General features: G+C 39.0%; 1 protein-coding gene across 9 annotated transcripts in view; it reads left to right on the top strand.

Annotated features, from left to right (window-relative positions):
- LOC105422573 (uncharacterized) overlaps nt 1-23140 on the top strand; it is a 211992-nt gene that overhangs the window by 140916 nt on the left and 47936 nt on the right. For all 9 annotated transcript variants that reach the window (XM_089075884.1, XM_089075888.1, XM_089075892.1 and 6 more), the window contains 3 exons: nt 7553-8041; nt 8713-9744; nt 10830-11115. In XM_089075884.1, the coding sequence (XP_088932010.1) occupies nt 9376-9744; nt 10830-11115 (655 nt within the window). In that variant the 5' untranslated portion in view covers nt 7553-8041; nt 8713-9375. The remainder of the gene's footprint in view (nt 1-7552; nt 8042-8712; nt 9745-10829; nt 11116-23140) is intronic.

The raw sequence follows: 23140 nt of genomic DNA on the forward strand, positions 1-23140 counted from the left end.
AAGTGCACGACGCATTTCCCTTCTTTTCCGCATTCCTTATCCTCTTCGCATTAAGCATGAAATTTTTAATAAAATCCATGGGGGGATTTTTATAAGTTCGACGAGAAAAGAAGGGTGATATAAGAGGTATGCGCATGTCGGCGGTCCCTGAAATTTCCCGATGAATCGGCGGGCTCGGTTTAGCGAACTGTGGAAGTGAATTTCTTCTTATTCCAGAGTATTCGACTGTCGTCCCATGGCGTACGCGCAAGATCGATTCCCGCCATCGTTTCCACTGTTGACTGCGAATGCATTCGATGTAAAATGCAGAAAACGATCAGCGCGGTATACCGTACGAATAGCGGAATGTCAGGGGAGCGGGAGGGAGGGAAGGGAAGGCAGAGTGGGAGATTTCAGAGTTTGAGTTCGAGAATTTATGGAAATGTATTTTTCCGCATTGCGAGTGTTGGTTTGCACTGTGGCGCGCATTTTTGCCATGTTTCCTTACAATCGTGAATATATTACCGAATATTTTCACGAAATCGTTAAAACAATATTCGATTACATCCGACTAGTAATATGATACAGGTAATATGATACAGTAATATGATACGAATCTTTCGATGGTTTGATTAAGAACGATATTATATGATTTATTTTCCTATGTGCGATTATTATATTTGATATTTTACGGCAACGTCACGGTGAATGAACTGAGAAACTTTTTTTCTTTATTCAAAAGAAGAATACAAAGTTCTTGAAACGTAATTTTTTGTTTTTAGTACATCGAGAAATCTGGCTAAAAGTTTAGAATGTTGAACATTTTCAGTGCTACGTACTGTTTAAAAAGTTTCGTGCAAAGTAGGTAAATTGTCAAGTTAATTTCCATTTGCCGTAGCTGTTTTTGCACGTATAAACATAAATTATTTGTTCTATGTTCGTTCTGTCGGAATATTCACGCAGAATATTCGTACATGCTACATTTTTCTAACAGAAATAAAATTTTGTTATAATCCCCCATGTTCCTTTTCATAAAAAGATAGTAAATTCTGCTTGTTATAACTTTTTAACATTATTTTTAAACTCACATAATGTATAATTTTTCGCTGCACAAAAATTGTTTAATTTTATTATGTAAAATTATTTTCTAGTTGTAATTAATTAATGTACATGCATACATTAATCTGCAACGTCGATATATTATACTCATTTACATAAATGATTTACTTATTAATGCGTTATCAATTACAATAACTTTTCGTTTCGCATATGGATATGCGAATAAAATATTATGTTAATCTTCGAGAGGAATAAATGCACATATATATATATATATATATATATATATATATATATATAATAAATGCGATATATATAGGAACAGCATTTTCTTTTGCATCGAAATAATTTTGCACATCCATTGAATTCAAGCTATGCCACGAAATGTCCGCTGCGCGTAAAGTCCGAGACTGGTACCATAAATTATGATATAGTGAGACAGAGATTGGCGAAATAGCTCGGAGTTGTAACAGGATGTGCACTTTCCAACTTGATTATTGCCTTCATCCTGATGTGCCACCAGACGTTACAGTCTGAAATCATCTATCCTCCCGAGAAAAGTTTCCATGAGAAGAGAATCAATTTTTATAGAAATATCGATTCGCTGTCGTAAAGTTGTTTGTCAAATTTAAAATAATCAGCAAAAGTTTCTCTCGTTCTCCCTCCCCGTTTCCTTTTGCATTATTTTAATGCGCCACGTTAAAGATAATACACTAACACGATAGTCACGCAACCGTTATTCATTTTAACGCCGTTAATTCGGCGATACATCTAGATGAATTAATATAATAAACACCTACAGGTGTTCGGTCCATGATTATTTATGAATTTATGATATTACATCAGTCATGCTACAATCATCCGTCCGGATAATGCGGATAAAATCTACATGGAAATGCTAAAGCACGCAATGGCGCTCTCACGTACAATCTCCACGTGTTATCGATTTAATTGATGTCGCTTAATGCGTCTGTTACTTTCGACGATTTTGCGTTACATTAAATTAATTCCATTATCGGCGTCGGGGCAATCGTTGCACTCTATTTACGTCGGCACGCATAACTCCGGCTTACTTCCGCTAATGAAGGAACCCCTGTACACGTGTTACACACCCGTCGATATCGATGCCGGCCCTCGAATAATATCGGTAACGTTACGCGGCAGCCCCACGGCGGATCGATCGAGTGTGCGGGAGAGGGGGAGGGGAGGAAGGGGAAGGGCGGCGGGAGAGGAGGGGAGGGTGTGCGACTCAAATTCATTCAGTCAATTCCGCGCGATGGTGATTCGGCCGGCAACATAAACGGAGGGGGGGGGGGAAATTATTGTCGTACCGTCGGCGATAATTGAGCACAGCCATCTAATAAACCGCGTTCGGATCGCCGACTCTTCGCGGGTAGCTTCGGGTCGAGGCAATTACAGCGGCGACTATCGCCCGGCCCGGCCCCGCGTGCACCCGCGGAAACGGCGCATCAGCCAGTTTGCTGGTAACTGATATAACATTTACGCCAGAAATTAATGCTGAATTCGAATGGAGTCGTAGCCGCGCGCACGCGGACAGGAAGTAATCGCATCGGGCCATGGCTAAGCCGGAAAGTTCATTCGATAATAACGCGGGTTCCCTCTCGCGCTCGCGACGAACTGCTATTGCCGAAGTTAATTTATGGCTTACGGCGAGACGCGTTTAAAGCTTTATTCGAACGAACTTCGTTGCTTTCGACGTTACGTCGCTTCACCCGAATAGCGCGGCCCTCCCCCGGAATGGGGATCGAACACGCGCGTATTCTAAACTTTGCGACAGGTTAATATAATGTGGATACAAGTATTGTGCGCTTTGTATCAGCGTTCAGCGGTACAGGATTGTTTCTTTCCATTTTTGACATTCGGTGAAGCGAGTGTACACGCTTCGATATGTCACACCTCCAAAATGATACAGCAAATTTTTTTGAGAAGAATTCTGACTGTTAAAATGTTCGATGTAAAGTGCTCGATGATTTGCTCATTCGGTATTCGTCAGCACATGCTTTCAACCTGAAAATTCATGTAAAGTAAACAGTAGTGTGTATCCAAATGTTATATTTTATGCAAGCCCGTTATTCGTAAATCGTAAATTCGTAAATCGAATATCAAAGTAACGTAAACTTTATTCTTACATTTAAATATCATTTAATTTGACAAAATTATAAATTATTAATCCATAAAGTTATTTGCAACGTAAGTATAAGTCTTAAGTTCAAGAGTGTGTCACGCAATTTTCAATATCCGTGTAAATGTGATTACTGATACTATCAGATATAACCGCTGTGTGTAGCGGAAACCAGCGAAAACTTGTCCAATCTCCCGGGTCGGCTCAGTGGCAAAAGATGAAGGCGCTTCAAAGTGCCGCTCAAGCGGTGAGGTCGGAAATATTGACGCAACATGACGGCATGGAGTTTATGCGGGAGTCGGATCATAGTCGCGAATGCGTTATCGACAAGTTGCTCATTCGCGTCTCGGTGTGTCCTTAACGAGAAACTTCGCGGGGCGGGTTGAAACACGCGCAAGTTTCTCCGCGACGGAAAATCCGAGTGTAACGACTCGATACGGTTTTGATATTGCTCGAAAGCAAAATCCAGAAAACATCAAGATGTCTCGTATCGCGACAGAGTCTAATAAGTCTAATAAGTCCGAATCGCGAAAGAATTCGCTTCAAGTAGCTTTAGCAATGTGGATATCGGCCTCCACCCATACACATGTATGTCGCCCTATAAAATTCCGAGTTTTCTTTATTACGCAGCATTGCAGAGATATCACGAGACGTTAACCACACCGAGGCACGTAAGTAGTCGCGGCGCTCATTGATCAGACAAGCGCGGCGCGGCACAGCAATGGTAAAGTTTACCGAACAGCTGTGCGAAAATGTATCGTTGTTATTTGTTTCTTACTAGTCCCTTCCCGCGGTTATGTCCGTAGTCGTCTCGGTGCACTCGGTGTGCTCAATTTGCGCAGATAAGACCGTACGACTAACCCAAATGATCCTAAAGAAAAAGTTAGAAACATAAGGCTGAAATTCGCTTGGGACGCTAAGAAAAGTTACTAAGCAGAAGATTTCCTCTTTCGATATTTTCGGTGGGCAAACTGATCAGAGAAAACTTAACTTAATCTTAAATGTCTTATATTGAATAATCAATGTTTGGAAGAATTAAAGATAGTAATTCTCTTCATTTGAAAATAAAATTGTGAGATTTTATTAAAAAGGTCGTATCTTATGTGCGGTGAAATGTTGAAATTATTTGTATGTCTAACATTTTATTATTTTTAAAAATATTTGTAGAAGATGATTTTGATTTTTAATTTACAGAAATAAACTAGTTAATTTTTAGAACTTTTTTGTTACATTGTCTTTTTAATACATCTTTGAAATATTTTCTATGCTTGATGGCTATGATTAATTGGCGTATATATGAATATAAGCCACAAAAACTCACTTTTTGCGCATAGTCTAGGTAGTTACATCAAATACATTGTATCGCGATAGTAACTTCCATTTTCGATCGGTTCGCCGTCGATTCTCAATATCGCTGTACGGACGGCTTAATGAAATTTTCGAGGGTTTCGATTCTGCCATAAATTTCTATCGCCGACAGCGATCTCGTTCGCTGATACACAAAACCGGACAAAGTCGACGCGGAGTCGAGAGAGAATACTCGTAACTTCATTCTCGACTCATCGTAATTCAGCCCGCATATACGACCCTATTTTCGTCGCAATGATTAAGATCGCCCGATTTATTCTATAGATTTATATCCGTGCGAAATGCAATCGTATGTCGCTCGAGGAAAGCTTTCGAATGTTCTACGTGACTCGCGATTTCTATACAATTCTTTGTACAATTCCTTCAATTTATCTGGCGAATTCTTGTCGCATGATAAATCTCAAATATTAGTTTAAACATCAATGCAATCTGGGCCAACGTTGACAACCTGAAAATATACAGATTTTTTTTTTATAAGTTGAAATCTATTTTTGATATCTGCGCGATGCAGTTTTCCTAGAAGCCTAGGAAAATGCGATCTTGTACATATTGTGAACTTACTCACTCCGATCCTCCCCGCTTCCTCTCGGTCCTCATCGTATCCCTGCGTCATCCAAGTCCCATCGTTCGCGGTGGTGCGAGAACTGTTCGAGCAAAAGCGACCGGGTAAATATCTTGCAGTGACGGTAAACGAAATTGAATAAACATTTTTCAGCAAATAGAGCCGACAATGGTACGAATTTAAAAGTCGCTGAGACGAGCACAGGTGGTTCCCCTGTCGTTGGAAAAAGCGCCGAACGGAAAAATTGCATTTCATATCCCCCCCTTGCCCCTTGCTCTTCTCTTCGCATTTCATTCCTCCCTTACACATTTTTTGCTTTGTCGCCCTCTCTCTTTTCCTTCCTCTTCTCATCTTTCTCCTGTCCATCTCTGCTTTTCCATATACCGCGAGAACCACCCCCATAAACCTCTACCTTCGTAGACAACGAAACTATCGGTGATGTAATCGACTTTTGTACCTTCGGTTATCCTTCGATTCTCGCTGTGAATTGGTTATAAATGTTAATGTACGAGCCAGCTGCGATGCAATCTCTCTGTGAAATAACGTTTCAACATGAGACGTGCAGTTTTAAATTTGACAAAATTCCAACGAAATTCCATGAAATTCCACGAAGTGATGGCATGTTTGATATCGAGTAGAATTTATATAAAAAAAAAAAAAAAAAAACGTGAAATATGCACATTTGAATTTATTTTCATCGACTTTAATTTTCTTCGTATTTTTTTTTCTATTATTAGATTTTATGATATTAAGATGCGGGAAGTTTAAGCATATATTATTTTATGTTTTATAAGACACTCTATTTAAGTATCCTGTCAATATATGTTAACTTTATGAAAAAAAATCGAGGTTAATTCTCTCAAGGCACGCTTTTATCATCTTTAGAGTAGAGGCGGCTGGTGTTTGTTACACACCAGCGATCACGCGGTCTTATAACGTCGTTCACACAATGTACAAGCTTAAAGAGCTATCGATAATTATTAACAATAAATGATAAACACAGACAGACAATATATAACAGACAAATATGATTTTATAAAATTGTTCGCGACGTTGGAAACGCAAGCTCGTAAATAAGTTGTAAGAAAGGAAGGAAGGAAGGTTGCAAATGCATGAGACGAAAGAAGGAGAGATCAGATCCGATTTACGATCGACGGTCTGGCTTGGCAGTTTGTTCGCGGCAGAATCGTTTCTTCGCCGCAGAGAACGGTGGCCGATCGAGCGCAACGATCGATCACGCCAAACGATAAATTAGCGTCGAGTTAGTATCCGACGTGCTTACTTCGATTTCCGTGTTTGTGTGAATGCGATTGTCGGGAAGTGGTTTCTCGTTATACAAGATCGTGTATATTGTGCATATTTAGACGGCTATGAATGCGAATGACCGGTAGTAGAGGATGAATTCTGGGAGATGTTCCACTATGCACCTATGGATCTGACTTCCCCTCAGTATTACTGAGAGTTCCATGAGGGTTGGCTATCATGGAATTGGCATTGTTATAACCATATTGGCATTGTTATAACCGTTTAAATTGAAATTAATTCTACGATATATAATTAGACGGATTAATCGGATCTTGTCTAATTATGAGGAAGACACTATTGGCATTCAATTGTGGAGCAGGGACGAAATATTATTTTATGTATTTTAATATTGAAAATATTGCGTTACATTTCTGGGCGCGGATCATCCACCGGCTTACGCATTATGCAAATCATTTTTCATGAAAGTTTCAAAGCCGACCGTATCTTCCGAGCTTGAGTCTTAAATCACAGTGAAGAATAAAGAAGACGGTGTCGCGGATCGGTTGATCTTGCTATGCATTTATGGATGTCGAACGTACGAAGAAAGCAATATTTTCCGCGCGGAATCCATCGACGTTTTCTCGATCCGCGGACTTCTATCCCCGAGCCGTCTATCGCTCGTCTCTCAACTCGCCTTCTCTTTCTTTTTCTGTACTTGCCATAATAGTAGAGTCTACCATGACCGTCGATTATTGTCCTCGTTGGAAAGCTCCAGGTGACCGAGTGCAAGTACACAGGAAAACACGTAGCTCGAAAGTTTCCCGCGATTTCCCCCAGGGCCCTCGAATAATTCTACGTCGAAAGTCCTTCTGGAATTCAACCGTCTTTCTTAGGACGTCGAAACAGTCACGGACGAGCAACGCCGATGTCGGGATTCTCACAAATTCCGATTGAAAATAAAATTCGTTCGAGTGCACTGAATTCTCCAATAATACGAAAGCACGAGTGCCTCTCGATATTAAGGGTATGAATGCTATACAGATAATTTGTAGAATTGTTTCTACGCGGCAAAAAGATTATCGAGACACGATGTCGAGACACGATAATCGAGTGTCTTGAGTGTTAATTACTTAACGTTCTTTCGAGGAAAGTAATGTAAATAATTGAATCTCTTTTTTTTTCTTTCTTTCTTTCAGAACTCAGCGAAGCAGTAAAGTGGCGACGTTCCTCTAAGCTTCAAGAGAAATTCAGAAGACAACACGCGATTTATTTACATGCGGCGAGTGCAACCGTTCCGCTCGTGGCACGTGAAAGACACAAGTAAATTACTGGTTCGACTTCGGGCGTGCTAATCGGCTTCCCAACGTGCGAAAAGTCCAATTCTCTATAGAGATTGCTCGCGAGTGCCCGACGGTGCATTAAAACGGCGGGGAGATTCGCCGAGGACGAAGAGATAAAATAAGGAAAAAGCTTCACTAAAACATTCAGCAAGCGCGAACCGGCGCCCACGGACGTACATCGGACTTGCTTATTACGGAAATCCAGTTTGTTGGAATGAGGCTTTGAAGTTTCTATCGCTTGCCGACGAACCGTGCTCCACCTTCTTCCGCTGCCATTCGTTTTTTGCACGCGGACTCGAAGGAAAGATGGGAGAGCGGAAAACTGAGCGGCTTCGGATTCAGACGGTAAGGAGAAAGTTTAAGTGACTCATGGAGACTCTTTCGAAAATTTCCTCCATGCCGTTCTCTAAGTTTCTGTTTTCCCGATGAAAGAAGGAGTGAGAGATACAGAGGAAAGAGAAGAAAGAGATAGAGAGAGAGAGGAAGGGAGAAAAGATTAGTAGCCACGGTTTCTCGAAGGCGATATTTTTCATCCATTTTCCACGTAATGCATTAGAGAGTACGAAGTAACACTGATATCGTGATTCGTTTACGAACTTAAATTAAGTCATATAACTCGAGCCGTTAACACTGCACAAGTTGATGTGGTACTCACAATGCAACGAAGAATGAGTAATTGTTCTTACGTCACGTTACGTACGACGCTTACTTCTTTCTTTTCTTACAAAAAATTAAGGAAAGCATTATTTGTTTTAAAGAGCGTTTTAGCTGCGTGTATCTACCTATTTTGTTCTAATTTTGCTAAGTAAAGCTAATTGTAGTAATGTTGAAAGATTAAAGCTAGAAAATAAATTTTTGGATTAAAGTTTTTAAAACATCTTCCTCCTTTTGCAAAAGAATATTTTTACAATATCAACCATCAGTGTTCGCGACAAAAGGATTCTGGGAGGTAACTAATATCGCAGAACATATTTCGAGCATCGATTTTCTCTATAGAATTCCAATCCACATTCCAGGCAGGACGATCGTGCTATGGAAAAATGACGGAAGTGTCCGCACTACGTACGGTCGAGCATCCCTTTGCTGTCAGAAGATCCTGCCAGGATATCATCCAGTCGAGCGATTTCGACCGCGCGTCGTAATAAGAAATCGACAGTGACGAAAATCAAAGTGACATCTGGTCGAATGACGCCGGTGAATTTGAGTGCTGGTCGAAGAAACGCGAAGAAATCCGTCCCCTAGATTATAGCTCGCGCGAAACTTCAGTCATGCGGCTGTGGCGATTGAATCTACGAGATCCGAGGACGCGCGTACGAAGAAAACTCTATTATAAAATTTCGTTTCTGTCAAGAGTCTTGCTTTCTTATCGCAAAGTATGATAATTCGAGATAACTGTACGCACAAGGAACGTACGAAGGAATGAACGTAAACAAGTGGAGAACGAATTAGTAACAGACAGGCCGGAAATCGATAACAGAGTGCAAAACCTTTGACATCGCCACGAAGCGCGATATAATTATCGAAAGTCGATAAATCGTTCGCCTTCGGCTGTTAACTTAATTATTCGCGACAAGTGGTGTGTGGCAAATGCGCGCATACGGCGATATATCCGGCAACAAACGTGAAATTGACGGTGATAGGACTCGGTGATTCTCGGTAGGTAGAATAAAGAAGAGAGGATGGAGAAGGACAACGTTAGACATTACAGAGCTTACGAGGGTTTCAAGCCGGCGAACAACGGCAACACCTCGTCTCTGAAGAGATCGACGTCGGAACGCTCGAAGACGCATCCGTCTCGCCAAGTGAGATGCTTGTGCTTCGGCGGTGTGCCTGACAAAGCCAGTCAGCATTCCTTTTTGAAGGGATTTATCATAAACCTCGGGATATGCGCCCTTCTCGTAGCCTACACCTTATTGGGCAGCTTCATCTTCCTAGCCATCGAGAACGGGACCGTCGATGGCGTTGGTCTGCAACAAAGGACCCTTGCCACGACGGTGGCTGGAAATCAGCAGCACACCAGACGGAACACCAGCGCTTGGCTAAAACAGGTGAGAAATAAAATTACTTCATATTCGTTTATCGTATACCTAGATTCTTCTTATTTAGAGAAATATTGTTGCACTTTTAGCGGGAAACAGGAAAATAAACATATTTTGAAACATATTTTTAAATCATGCACAATTTCCTTTTCAAGAAGTATACGCTCATCACGCTCAAATGTGGCCGTCTATATATCATAGATTACAAGAAGTTATATCCAACGGAGATGTATGGCGGAACTAGCTCTTAAGTTCAAAAAGTCATAAAAATATTTCATAATAATCGTGTAGTATGTGTACACTACGTATACAAGCAATAAGAGTAAAAATAATAGAAAGAGAGTAAACAGATTTGTCGATACTATGAGTGCATCACGGTTTTCGTCGCCGTTGTGTGCCGTGGACGTAAGCCACGAACTTGTTTTTGCTTCTCTTTCCCCGGAGGAGAAGCAAACAGTTCCGGCGGCACCAGCTCTCGATTTATCGTCACGTCTCCGGTTTCATTCCGCTTTTCTACCTGAGGTGACCTCAGTGAACCCGAAGTCAATCGAATTATCGGTGCGTTCTGGCGCGAGCGCTCGTTTCAACGAAGTTTTATCGATCGTGCTTCTTTTCCGCTATCCTTACGCTTTAAAGGAAAAGCGTATTCCCCGAGGACATTGCGGCACAAAGGATGCTGTCTGTTGCTTCCGGCCAATAATAGTAACAACGGATTGTTCTCTGGATAGCAATCAGCGAACGGTTGAATATTTGCACTCTTTTTGTAAACAATTCGTTTGATTTCATCTTTGCACCGATGGAAAAAAATAGCTTCCCGTTGTATTTTATTAATTTACCTTTTCTTTGTGAGAAACTCCTGAATTTTATTCCGCTGTGCGGTCCAATAATGGAGCAATCATAGAGAGTTTAGCGTTTGTCAAGATAAGCTGCGAAACGTATTGCATTCACATCTAATGTATTTTAATTAACAAGCGTAAATTCAATTTAATTGACAATATGTCTATTATAATCCTAAGATAAACGTAGACGTATAATCCGCGATATCTGACAATATTTCAAACGTCGCCTAATTAATAACTTTTGGTGTGACGAAGCTGAATCACGAGGCCCGGACAAAGACCGTGGAGAGCATATGGATGATTACCGAGCACTTGAATGTTCTCTACCGTGAGAACTGGACGAAATTGGCCGACCAGGAGATTGCGCGATTTCAGGACCAACTAGTGAAAAGGATCACGGAGGACATGATGGCGACCCAAAATGCAGGAACATACACCGGGAGTTCCACCAGCGAAACTGTAACGGAACGCCATGTGCCGGAGTACGAATGGAACTTCGCGAAGGCATTCCTCTATTCTCTGACAGTGCTCACCACAATTGGTAAGTTTTAGACGCAATTAATTAATTATAATGCTACATGCATCCATTTCATTCGCGCTTTGGTGCGGCGCCTCCCGTCGCATTCTTGTAAACGTAACGAGAGATTCCTGCGAGCTAGGATTGTGATAAAATATGGCGTCGTGTGTCAACTGTCGTGTGTGTGTGTGTGTGTGTGTGTGTGTGTGTGTGTGTGTGTGTGTGTGTGTGTGTGTGTGTGTGTGTGTGTGTGTAGCAGAAGTTATAACTTTCTTGCTTGTCATTAAATTCTTTAAGACAAAAAAATCTTAATACTTTGCATATATATATTATACCATAAAACAATGTAACGAATTTAGAATTTGTATATTGATGAAAACTTCTAAGACTTAACGCGAAAAATAATGTCATTAACATGGTAATAGTAATTGGAAACGTGTAATTTCTAAGTTCGCAGTATGCTTACGGCAATCCAGTGATGGCATGATAAACAACGGCATACAATCAGTATCAGTAAGCATACGCGTCGAAACTACAAAGTGCGCAGATGATGTTTGCTTCTCTACCTGAACTTGTGCGATTCCCATCTAAACAAGCTCTACATACACTGTACATATGTACGACGGTATAAGTTTACATGAAAGGAGTGCTGGCAGAGCAGAATATTTGTACGTAATTAGTAGGTTAGGGAGAGACAGAAGCGAACACCGGCGAGACATTGACGCACAGACGGATAATTAGTTGAATCAAATACTACGTCAATTACTCATGATGTTAGAGGGACAATGCTGATGTTAATAGCGCTGATAATGTAATTTGCAATTACATTGAACGGTTTTTATAATTTATTTAAATAACTTGTAAATTAAATTTCTTATTTCATATTCAATTATTTCAAAATAATCTATCTCAATTGACTATTTTTTTAAAATGCAATCAAATTTTATTGAAATTTAATAAATCCCCAATTGTGTTATAAATCACGAGTTATATTAAAAGATATAGGGGATATGATAAGATAAAATTTCCGTGCTAAGACAAAATTGCTCGAAGAGTATTTCCGTTATTTAATCGTCAAGAAAAAGAAGAAGAAGATGAGGAAAATAATACAGCAGGTATTAATTTTTGGAGCAAACAAAATCGACATTAATCTGTAATAGTTACGCCATGCAAATATATTGTCGACCTCGGAGATGGGTCTTCCTTCATTTTTAGACGATATCTTTGACAATTTTATTGCTTCCGATTTAGTAACACCGGAAACCAGTTACGTCACGTCCGATCGTTTACTCTAGTTATTACTGAAACAGATTGGTACTTCATGAGTTGGAGGATATTTAAAAAAGGAAGGGAGAAATGGTCGGCAATATCTAGTGGCTTATCGAATTATCGATATGACGTATATACCTATTCTTTCTTTAATACTCTTAACTACTTTGGTAGATCTCTCGAAATGGTTTCTGATATTACTAGTATGCTATACTATTTGCCATGTTCATTCATGATTACGATTTGTTTCTTTCACTTTATAGAAATTTTCTTTCATAAGAGTGAATAATTTTAAAATATGAATTTTAATAAATATGTTACAGGATGAAATAATTAATGGTACATTGCTCAGGTGTTGATAAAACGGATTTAACTGAATAGAAAAATTCTTTGCCATTTTGCGATTGTTGCAATAATAACAAGAAATTAATGATTAACTATCGAATGAGTGTGTATCCTAATTCACATTAAATGCAAACGCGACGGTGAAATACGATTATCTAGCATTCAAGATTGCTAGGAACGCGGCGAGATATTTGGAAGTGTGCATTATAGTCAGATGCTTTATCATTTATAGATCACCTTCAAGCATTTCACCGCGTTCCTAACAATCGCGAATGTGCCTAAAGCTGCACAGTTGTATCTCGCCACACGCTTGCATTTGCCAAGAGGCCGAGCAAATACGTACTCATTTAATGAGAGAACTTTTTGCTCAGTTTAACTCGCTCTGTTTGTACATGAGCAATGTGTCAATTATCAAATACCTATATACATATAAAATAATGTATATTATAAATACATATAATTTTTTTAAAAATAGTAAAATATTAAAAATAGTTAAATATTACGTTATTAATTATCATTTTAAAAACAAAAAAATTGCATAAAAAATTAGGCTTAAAAATGATAGTTTAAATATAGTTTTTGTTTCTATTTTCTATTTTAACAATTCCATGTGTCTTTATGTATGTGCCTTATTTACAGAATACGAGAGATCTATTTTAAACTACCTTGAAATTGTACGCGTGCACATCTACGGGAAACATTTAACGAACTCTCCGAACGCCCTTTTTTACCAAGACGATTTAATCATATGCTACGCCGCAGCCGGGTTCTCGGAAATTAATATTTCGTAACCCAACGTCAGCCCCTGTGTTTATAGGCAGAGAGCTAGGCGATTGATCGTCGGCCGCGAAATACGTAAAATCCCGAGGGTCGCGTGATACAGCATTTGCAATTTTCGCCAGCGTTGTATATAGAGGGACGTAATACGCGCATCCGCACGCGGAGATGTAATCGTGGCTAGGAACACGTGTGTTTCATGAATATTAATATAAATTTTAGCGCGCCCGTTTTTTGTCTATCGTCTACGGTAGACGAAATGCCGGCCCTCATCGTTATGAGGAAGAGATCGGTTTTATAGTTATTATTACGTCGCATGTAATTCGAAAATTACATTATTTTTTTATATTACAACCGGGCAATTCATTCAATCTTGCTCGGATGTCAAGGTGTTTCCTATTACAATTTGTTGCACAACTGTGACCTCACGCAACACTATACGGATGACCTCCTACGGCAGCATCGTCAGCAACAGGATCGATAATGGAACAGTTCCCCGATAGGAAAACGGCATGGAAAATTAATCTGTTCTGGCGAAGTTTGTTTCCATCTAAACTGACCGTTTCTACTTCCTCCACGTTGCATTGTTCTAAATAAAAAATTATTTGTTCCACTATCGCTCTTTTTCTTTTTTTGCTTATATAGACGAACGTACGACTGCCTGTCATTGGTTGCGGTTTCCTTTTTTCTTATTTTTTCCGGCATCGTATAGTAGTTAATTACGGAAAGTATTCCAGAACTTTTTATCGGCTTGTCCGAGCACGAAAATATTGTTCAGCGAGTCAACTACGTGCCGGCAGTCGAAAAACTTCGTACCAGCATAATACTAAGCGGATGCTATCGTTCGTAACTTTCTGCGAACAAAAAGTAAGCAGACATATCAGCCGGAGAAATGAGAGGAAAAGTTTTTTGTCACTGCGTATACGTTTCTATGCGTATCCGACCACGAGTTGAGCACGTAAAATCAACTTAAATAAAGTTTTAATTAGAACATATAATCCTTAAAATAAAGTAGACTTATTATTGTTTTATCATATTTCCCACAATTTGATTATTGATGCGTAATTTATTTTTCTATCTTAATTACTTTTTGTTAAACAAACTATTTTTAAGATGGATTTTAACTTGGAGGGAAAAATTGTGCTAGCAATTTCCAAATTTTATTCGTGTCTACTGGCAAAAGAGAATTTATTTGTACAAAGCAAAATTTTTTGGGCGTACTTTGGTTGTACTTTCTATTGGAAAGAGAAAAAATTTTAGTAAAACAACAATGTTCTATTGAGAATGCGCAAACACATCACGGGGATGAGTAAACAATTCTCGGCACAGACAGAGGTGTTCTCTTTTAGGACAATACTTTCTCCATCCATTCATCCCGTTTGGTTAGTTTATCGTTTAAATTACGATCGAATCTTGATACGAAAATTTTAATCTCTATCTATGTTAAAAAATTTAAAGTAAAAATTTAAAGCAAACAAAAATGTCATTAAATATCAGTAGTAGTTGGCTCTTAAAAATCAAAAAGTAAAATGATTTAACAGAATTTAAAATAAACACCACAAAGTTTCAAATAGTAAAGTGAAAACAAAAAGATATGCGCGTGCATGTATACACGTGTGTGTGTGTGTGTGTGTGTGTGTGTGTGTGTGTGTGTGTGTGTGTGTGTGTGTGTGTGTGTGTGTGTGTGTGTGTGTGTGTGTGTGTGTGTGTGTGTGTGTGTGTGTGTGTGTGTGTGTGTGTGTGTGTGTGTGTGTGTGTGTGTGTGTGTGTGTGTGTGTGTGTGTGTGTACGTACGTATTTTATACATTTGTTTTTTTGGAAATAATTAGAAAACAGAAAAAAATTGTACCATTAATATTATTAATACACAGTAAAAAACATTTTGTATTTGTGTTAAAATCGGTCCTTGTTAAAATTTTTGTGTTAAATAACCTACATATTTATATGTAAATGTAACACATGTCTACTATGTTAACCTGATCTTAACAAATATAACAACAACATAACAAATATAAAATGTAAAATTATTAAAATGATTTAAGAAATGTGTTAAAATAACACAATTCGTACATATTTATTCAATATGTTAAAATTTACACAAAAAAAATATTGGTTTTATTCTATAATAGGAGTGGGGATGACTTGTTATTATTTTTTGTGTGGTTTCGGCACAGTCTTGAATTTTGACGCGTCTCGACATGTTATTTTATCATAAAAATTATGTTAATTGTAATACACAATTAACTTCAAATTAAGATCAAGAGTATATTTCTTTTTTGTTGAAATATTAATATAGTGTCGGTGTTACTATTTAACACATCCATATTATGTTAAATTAACACAAAATTTTGAGTGGACCCTTTGGAACATGCGATTTATGTTAAATTCAACACATTTTTTCCAACAGTGTACTATTAACATTAATTACAATATTCTGGAAATCATACGTGAACGTGTAATAGTGAAAACTTGAAGTATAATATTGAAATATAATTTTAGTTTAAAATCATATTGCACTTTTAAAAATAAAAATTTTACAGGAAAATACGAGCTTTTGTCTTTCAAAACTCGTGTTTTTGAAAATAATATTTTTATTAAATTACTAATATGATATATACATAAATTTAATTTATCTTCTAATTATTTTAATTATAAAGAATAAAGTTACAAAAGCTTTTTATGCAAGTGTAGATTATATAAGGATTATTATTATATAAAGATTTTCTCATTGCATAAACGATTTTACTTAAATATTATTTATACAGTTTTAAGATACATACAATTTTATATATTTGTATACGTGTATATGTGTTATTATTATGAAAAATTGACAAAATCATATAAAGAGCAAGAAGAATCACTTATTTTAAATTCACTTTAGCGAGGCTGTTCCCGAAAGGCATAACTGCTCTGCGGAGGCAACAAAGTTGCGCAGGCATTCAATGTTTTAGAATCTTAAGTCCCTTTGATTTTATATTCTTCGAGTCTGCGTTAGACGGCCCGTAGGGCTCCTCCGCTTTTCTATTTTATCTGCTATACACCCCTCACTACGATTCTATCCCCGGCTCAGTGGCGCATAATCCAGTTTACGTATCGCAAGAGACGAATCATCCGTTTGCATTTCACGATATGAGGTCGCATGAATATTTGGCCGTCTGCCTCTCCGCAGGCAAGAGAGTTACGTATTCAGAAAATAGTTCGAGCACCATCACGGCTGGACGGGGACCAAGAAGTAGCACGACTCTCCAGGAACTGGACTGGATATCCTCTGAAGATATTCCTCGCTTCATCTACTTATGTATCCTAATCCGCAATATCCTGAATATCCTCAATATATGAATTTACGTAGAGCCATTTTTCTAACGCATTGCCTTCGCTCGATTCGCGACGATGTCTGTCATTTATGGCGAATCGATTTCTATTGTGAAAGCGGGAATGCAACGTAGGAAAATGCGCGTGTTTGTTCAATTCTATTTCAATTCAGATCTTTGAGAGATATCTTTTGTTGTTGATCTCTGTTATGCGAATCAACTACACGAGATGAAATTTTAAATGAAAATGAAACTTGTATGTATCTACATAAATAGAAAATTCATCCTTTTTTGCGAAGCTATGCGCTTGCAAAAACATATCCATTCTTTTGAGGTTTATCCCGCCTCGGCTGAAGCGATCCAGATGAGAGTTCCATTAATCATGTCGAATGATTACTTTCGCATTCACCGATGTTTTCACGCGCACACGGCGGTACATTCGCCGCATTCCTCGCAGTACACGAGACAGTAAGTTTCATTTCATAACGACACGATGCTCTCTGTGTCGCCAGTTTCATGCCACTATCTTTTTCTCATGCAGCCTCTTTATCTTCCCGTTCGGAGTAGTCGCAACTTTGGCTGGACCGGGAAGAGCAGACACGATTTTGCGACCGTCTTAATGACGATGGAATGAAGGAGGTGGTGAATTTTAATCAGAAGATCCCCGTCGCCCTAATGGATTGCCAGGCGCGAAGGGACGCCGACTAATCACAATTTGTCGCTCGTTTTGGTGGTGCTGCCCACCCAATTGACGTAGCTTGCTCTGTTCATAATCTTAATTTGAAATTAATTTTACATCGGTTTATTTGCTCGTCAAATCGACCGGCTATTAGAATCGAATAAATGGAATGAAATATTGTTATTTTTCATTATTTAATCTAGCGAAGCTAGTTGTTTTTTTTACGAACATAAACGTACCATCGTTTTGTCGAAATTATTATCTCTCGGCATTTTATCAATAAAAAATTTGTAAACTCTGATTTTGAGAGAATTTTCTGTTGAATTGAATGCGAATGAACAGAGGAATATTTTAAAATAATTTTTAGGTAATTTAATTAATTTTTACCAAAAAATGGCGCCTTCTCCAAGATTGCTGCCACTATTACAAGCTTCGAGCGTAGTGTAAGGATTAATCGAAACCGGGAATAAGAACAGGCGAAGTGGAGAGGCGGAACGTGCGCGCGGAGTTCGAAAAAGTGGTAAGGAAGTCCCGGAGCGGCAAAGGGCGCACCTACTACTACGTCTTCGCATCGCACGAGATTCGAATCACGCCTGTCTCCTCCCTCGTTTTCTCTCGTATTTTTCTCCTTCTTGGCGCGCTACTCGTTTCGCCTTTCGTCTTTCGGGCACGTCAGCCTTCTTTCAGACATCCTCCATCGTCTTCTTTACCTCTTCCGCCACTATGCCGTGAAATTACTATTTTCATTTTCTATTTTCACCAGCTTTCGCAAACGAACCGATCGAATCAGGACCACATACTGTTGACCACCGTTCTATTTCGATTCCGACTCGGTTTAACTTGTATGCTTTATCTCGTTAAGTAATTGCATCAGTGAATACACCGTATTCATTGACAACTAACCTACATACATAGTGCATGATATAATATATAGTGCATGATATAATGTATTGATATAATTAATCCTGTTTAATAGAGTATACAATATAGAATTTAATAATATTTTTACGACAAGTTAAGAACGAAACTAAGTGAAGCTATGTTTTGAATTCATCTTTATCTATCGTCAAAAAGTATATTTAAAACATGATATGCGAGTCAGTATAAAAACAAATAATGTCATATTTAATAGCGTTATAATATTATTATAATATTATTATGATCATATTCATCACGATTAATACACATATAAGGTATCCATTTCAAAAGAAAGTGGTATTTACCGGAATTTCGATCTTTAACTATCTTTAACTATCGAAAATTTAATCATTGTCACAACATAGACGCTTTTTCTTAACTTTGATCTATTAAATTTAGCAAATGATTGTATGAACTAATTTCTTCATAATATATATATATATATATATATATATATATATATCTATATATATATATATATATATATCCAATTTAAATTTCTCCATAAAGAATACACGGGAGTGAAGCAACATTGGAATGCTAGATTGAATTGGTTTTGCAGATTTTATTGATATTGTTATTGATATTGATTCCTTCCCATTTACGATTTCGAGTATAGCGCATGGAAACTCAGACAACCTAAATATATTCAATGTTTACAATTTGAATGTCTAGATTACACACGTTTATATCGCTTCTTTTATCGTTCCGGTGCTACTTGGTATTTCCCAAGATAAGAAACAAAACGCAATCGACTTAATTTTTTAATTTAAAAAATCCTGTTCAATGATTTTAGAACTTTTTCTGAAAATTTTTGTAAAACTTGACTCCTTGTAAAATTAACAAGAAACTTACTCTTGCGAGAGAAAGTGAAGGAGATACCTCGCGGCCGAGCTCGACTCGTACAAAAACTGCAGCTCATTATCGCGAATCCGATAGCCCGTCATTGGCGAAGTAAAAAGGAAATAATGAGAGAGATAGTCTAGCCGGCGCGCGCGGGAGATGTCACTTTTATTTCCCGCCGCATTCTCGAGAGAAATAGCGATGGTTCCCTTACATAGCACCGGCAACGATAGTGTATACCTCCAGACGTCGACGTCGAATGCCACGGGAAGATGGATATCCTCTTTTTCTCTCCGCGCACCGAACTCCACCGCGGAAATGGTAATATATACGAATGATCGATCGTCGCTGGAGTGGAATCGGGCACGCCTTTGGGATATATATTTTTTTAATCTCGTTGCCGCCCGTAACGTTTCCCTTTTCTCTTCTCCCTAGCCGTAGATAACATTTCGATTGTATTTACATCTTTTCCCGACGATTCATAAATTAGGGAGCTATCCTGAGACAGCCTTATATACGAGAAAATTACAGACGGGCATAATTCCGAATAAAGGATCTCGACAACGGATTTCGACTGTCTGAGAATATCCGAAGTAAATCTTAAGTTTCGTCTAATCATTTATTATTTCTTGATACCATTTATTTTCGTATTGCTTCCGTGCTGCTTCCGTAGATATTAACGAAGAAAGCTGAGCTATATCAGTTGAAGATATTTTAATCTTTCTCCCTTGCTCCGTTTTCTTCTACTTACGACTTGAATAGCGAAAGATAACTTTATAAATGATCCTTATATACATTACGATAATAAATCGGAGAAGATATGTACGCGTCGATATTTCATACCTGTTTAGTTTTACGAAATATGGAAAGTGTTTTCCGATCGATGGTTTTCGTTTTCGTCTACTATGTTTTTTTTTTTTTTTATTTAAAAATTTATTCTTTCAATATGATTTTGCAGAAAGCCCGGGAGACGTAAATTATCCAATTATCCATTCCGACTTTAATGTATACACTATGTTCGTGTAAAGAAGCGTCGAGAAATTCGCAAGAACGATAGAAAGAAAGCGGAAAGCGAGAAAACTCGCGGCTGATTAATGCGTCACGCCTTTAACGGGAAAACAGAGAACCCGCGCAGACGCAGCATCCTCTTCCGTAGTTTCCTCTCCGGCGCAGCGAATATCTAATTACACTTGGAAATTATTTTTCCCCTCGAAAAGTAACGACCTAGTTACGCTGTTATTATTAATGTCTGAGTTGCACGGGCGAGAACGACTTTCGAGCTATCGCGCGGGCCCTGTAAGGCAGCATTTGTCTTCAAGATTATACGCTCGTTTCTCGCAACGTCTTTTTTTTTCTCCCCTCTAACGCATCAAATAATGCAGCCGCTTATGAATGAAGAACTCATGAATATCATGTAATAAATTTTGATTAACACCCTACAATACAGTCTGCCCTTTTCAAGTTCTCGGCACATAAATTTAGTACAAAATCTATAATTCACTAAATAAATTTGATAAATCTAATTTTTAATTTTGACTTATTTATTTTAATTGCAAGAGAGGCTATAATCGCTTTTGCGATAATAGCCCTTTTAGCGGCCTTTTACCAGTGAAATATTAATCATATATACGTATAAGCATACATATATTACAATATTCTTAATATAATAAAATAGGAAAATTTGGACATAAGGCGTACATTTTTGCTCTACAAAAATTCTAATCGCGTTTAAAGCGAGCGTGCATACGCAACCGCGAGAATATTACGTATTCTTTTACTTGCTCCATAGTTTAGAATAATCTCCTCAATAAAAACTTCACCGCGTAACTCTTCCGTGTATACCTCGCGTGAACGTATCTTGCAGCCTACGACGGCTCGTGTTAATCCTTTTTAAATCCATTTACGACGCGGGGTGGCCGCATAAATTCATAAATAATGAGGAAATACGATGAGCGAGATAGGAACGAAGCGGAACGACAGAAGGCAGAAGCGCGGACCTAGCACGCGCCTGCATACGTTTTCTGCCGCGCACGTTTCTGCTTGCAAAGACACGGCTACTCGGCATCTATAAATTTAAAGCCGGTGCTTGAGAGAGAGAGAGAGAGAGAGAGAGAGAGAGAGAGAGAGAGAGAGAGAGAGAGAGAGAGAGGAGGATGCTGTGCAACGCGGACGAAAATTTCGAACATTAAGTAGCGGACAAAAATGGATTTTTCATGTTTTACCTGCTTCGCGCAGGCGACGTGAATCAAAATATTAAGAGTTTCTGTTCCTGATGTTTCCCAAGTAGTCTCAAATTATAAATTCAATGAAAATTTATGCACGGATTGCATTCCACCAATCAATCCGTAGTAGAAATTTTAAAATATAAAATGGCTCCATTGTGATAGAGAACAGTCCCGGGCAATATAAAGAAGAGAGCGTATGAGAGTATGAGATAAATTATTTAAGTCCAAATCACGCTGTTGTATTAGCGATTTAATCATTGCCGTTACATATTATCGGATATCTTGTGTGTGAAAGCGTGAAAGCAAATTCTCAAAAGAGCCAGAGACGCATGTTACATCCTAACGCATATGCTTGCGGATTAAAGACGTGGATTAAAGCACGCGTGTTAACGGAACACAGAATCGTCCATTTGGTCCATTTGGTTTTCGTTTATTCAGTTTGGCTTTGGTAATTGCTTTCAGTATAAATATTTTCTCGGATAGCTTTCACGATGTAATATGCGTCTCTGGCTCTTTTGAGAATTTGCTTTCATGCTGCACACAAGATATCCGATAATATGTAAGCACGGCTATACTACCTTATATAACACGCGTTAACGCGTCTCGACAACACTAATTTAGCCGCCTGTCGCCTGCAGCACGGGTATGAAGCCGTCAGGCGATTTTAATTGCGCGATTGTTGCCTTTAATTATCTAGTCCCGTCGCAAAGTTGCAAGCAGCGACAACTCTGCTCTGATGACGATAAATTAAATTCGCCGCTGTGAATAAATACGTCTACACGACGTTATCGTCATCCCGATCAATCAAGACCTCTTATCCCGCCGTCGCAATCACTTGCCTTCTTGGCCATGGTGCGGTACGTCCGTTCGATTACGTCGCGCGAGGAAACTCCAAGAAACACACAGGTTTGCTCTGCTTGCTTGCCCCGAAACCACTTTGGAAGCGATTTCAAACATAGAGTGTACGAACGGCGGCCGTTCGCGTGTTAGCTCTACCAACTCGCGGCGAGTCCTGGCGAGTGTCGCTTCTCGAAACTCTCCACGAATTCCAAATTGAAACACGAGACAAGCATTCGGGCGACGACGGTCTGTCGTCGTCTTCAAGCAGTTGAAAATAGAACGTACCTAGGAGTAATTAAACCTGCTAATGCAAATGGATAGTGGGAAGGGCGGCAAGCGGAAAGGGAACCGACGAGCGGAGAGAGCGGAACGTTCCGGGGCGAGGCGTCGTCGTCACCTTTCTCCGAGAAACGCTAGCGCACGCTTTTCGCGCGGTTGCTTTTCGCCGCTGCTGGAAATATAGGCGAAATATGCTAAGAGCTAACCGGGAGCGCTCGCGGTCTTAGCATAACAACATCCTGACATTCGGCGCAAAACTTCTGAATATGCACGAGAATGCTCGGAATTAAAACGAGGATCCACCTTCGTGGATCCCAGCGGCGTCCCTTCGAGGCCGACGTCGCGGTCGTATCTCCATTTATCTCTTCAGATTCCTCCTCCTCAGGCTGCGCCTTCGCGCGCGAGTAAGATATCGAGGAACATCGACGGGGAATATCTCTCCCGGAGTTGAGTTAACAACTCCGCTCACATCCATCCTCGATGGACGTGAGCAGGGGACTCGTGGGGCGAAGTCGTTAACGATCCGCATTGCGTGTGTGCCCGAGTTTCTATTCATTTGTTGT

The sequence above is a fragment of the Pogonomyrmex barbatus genome, unplaced genomic scaffold (genome assembly GCF_055798465.1).
Source record: "Pogonomyrmex barbatus isolate J1 unplaced genomic scaffold, ASM5579846v1 scaffold2, whole genome shotgun sequence".
NCBI lineage: Eukaryota > Metazoa > Arthropoda > Insecta > Hymenoptera > Formicidae > Pogonomyrmex > Pogonomyrmex barbatus.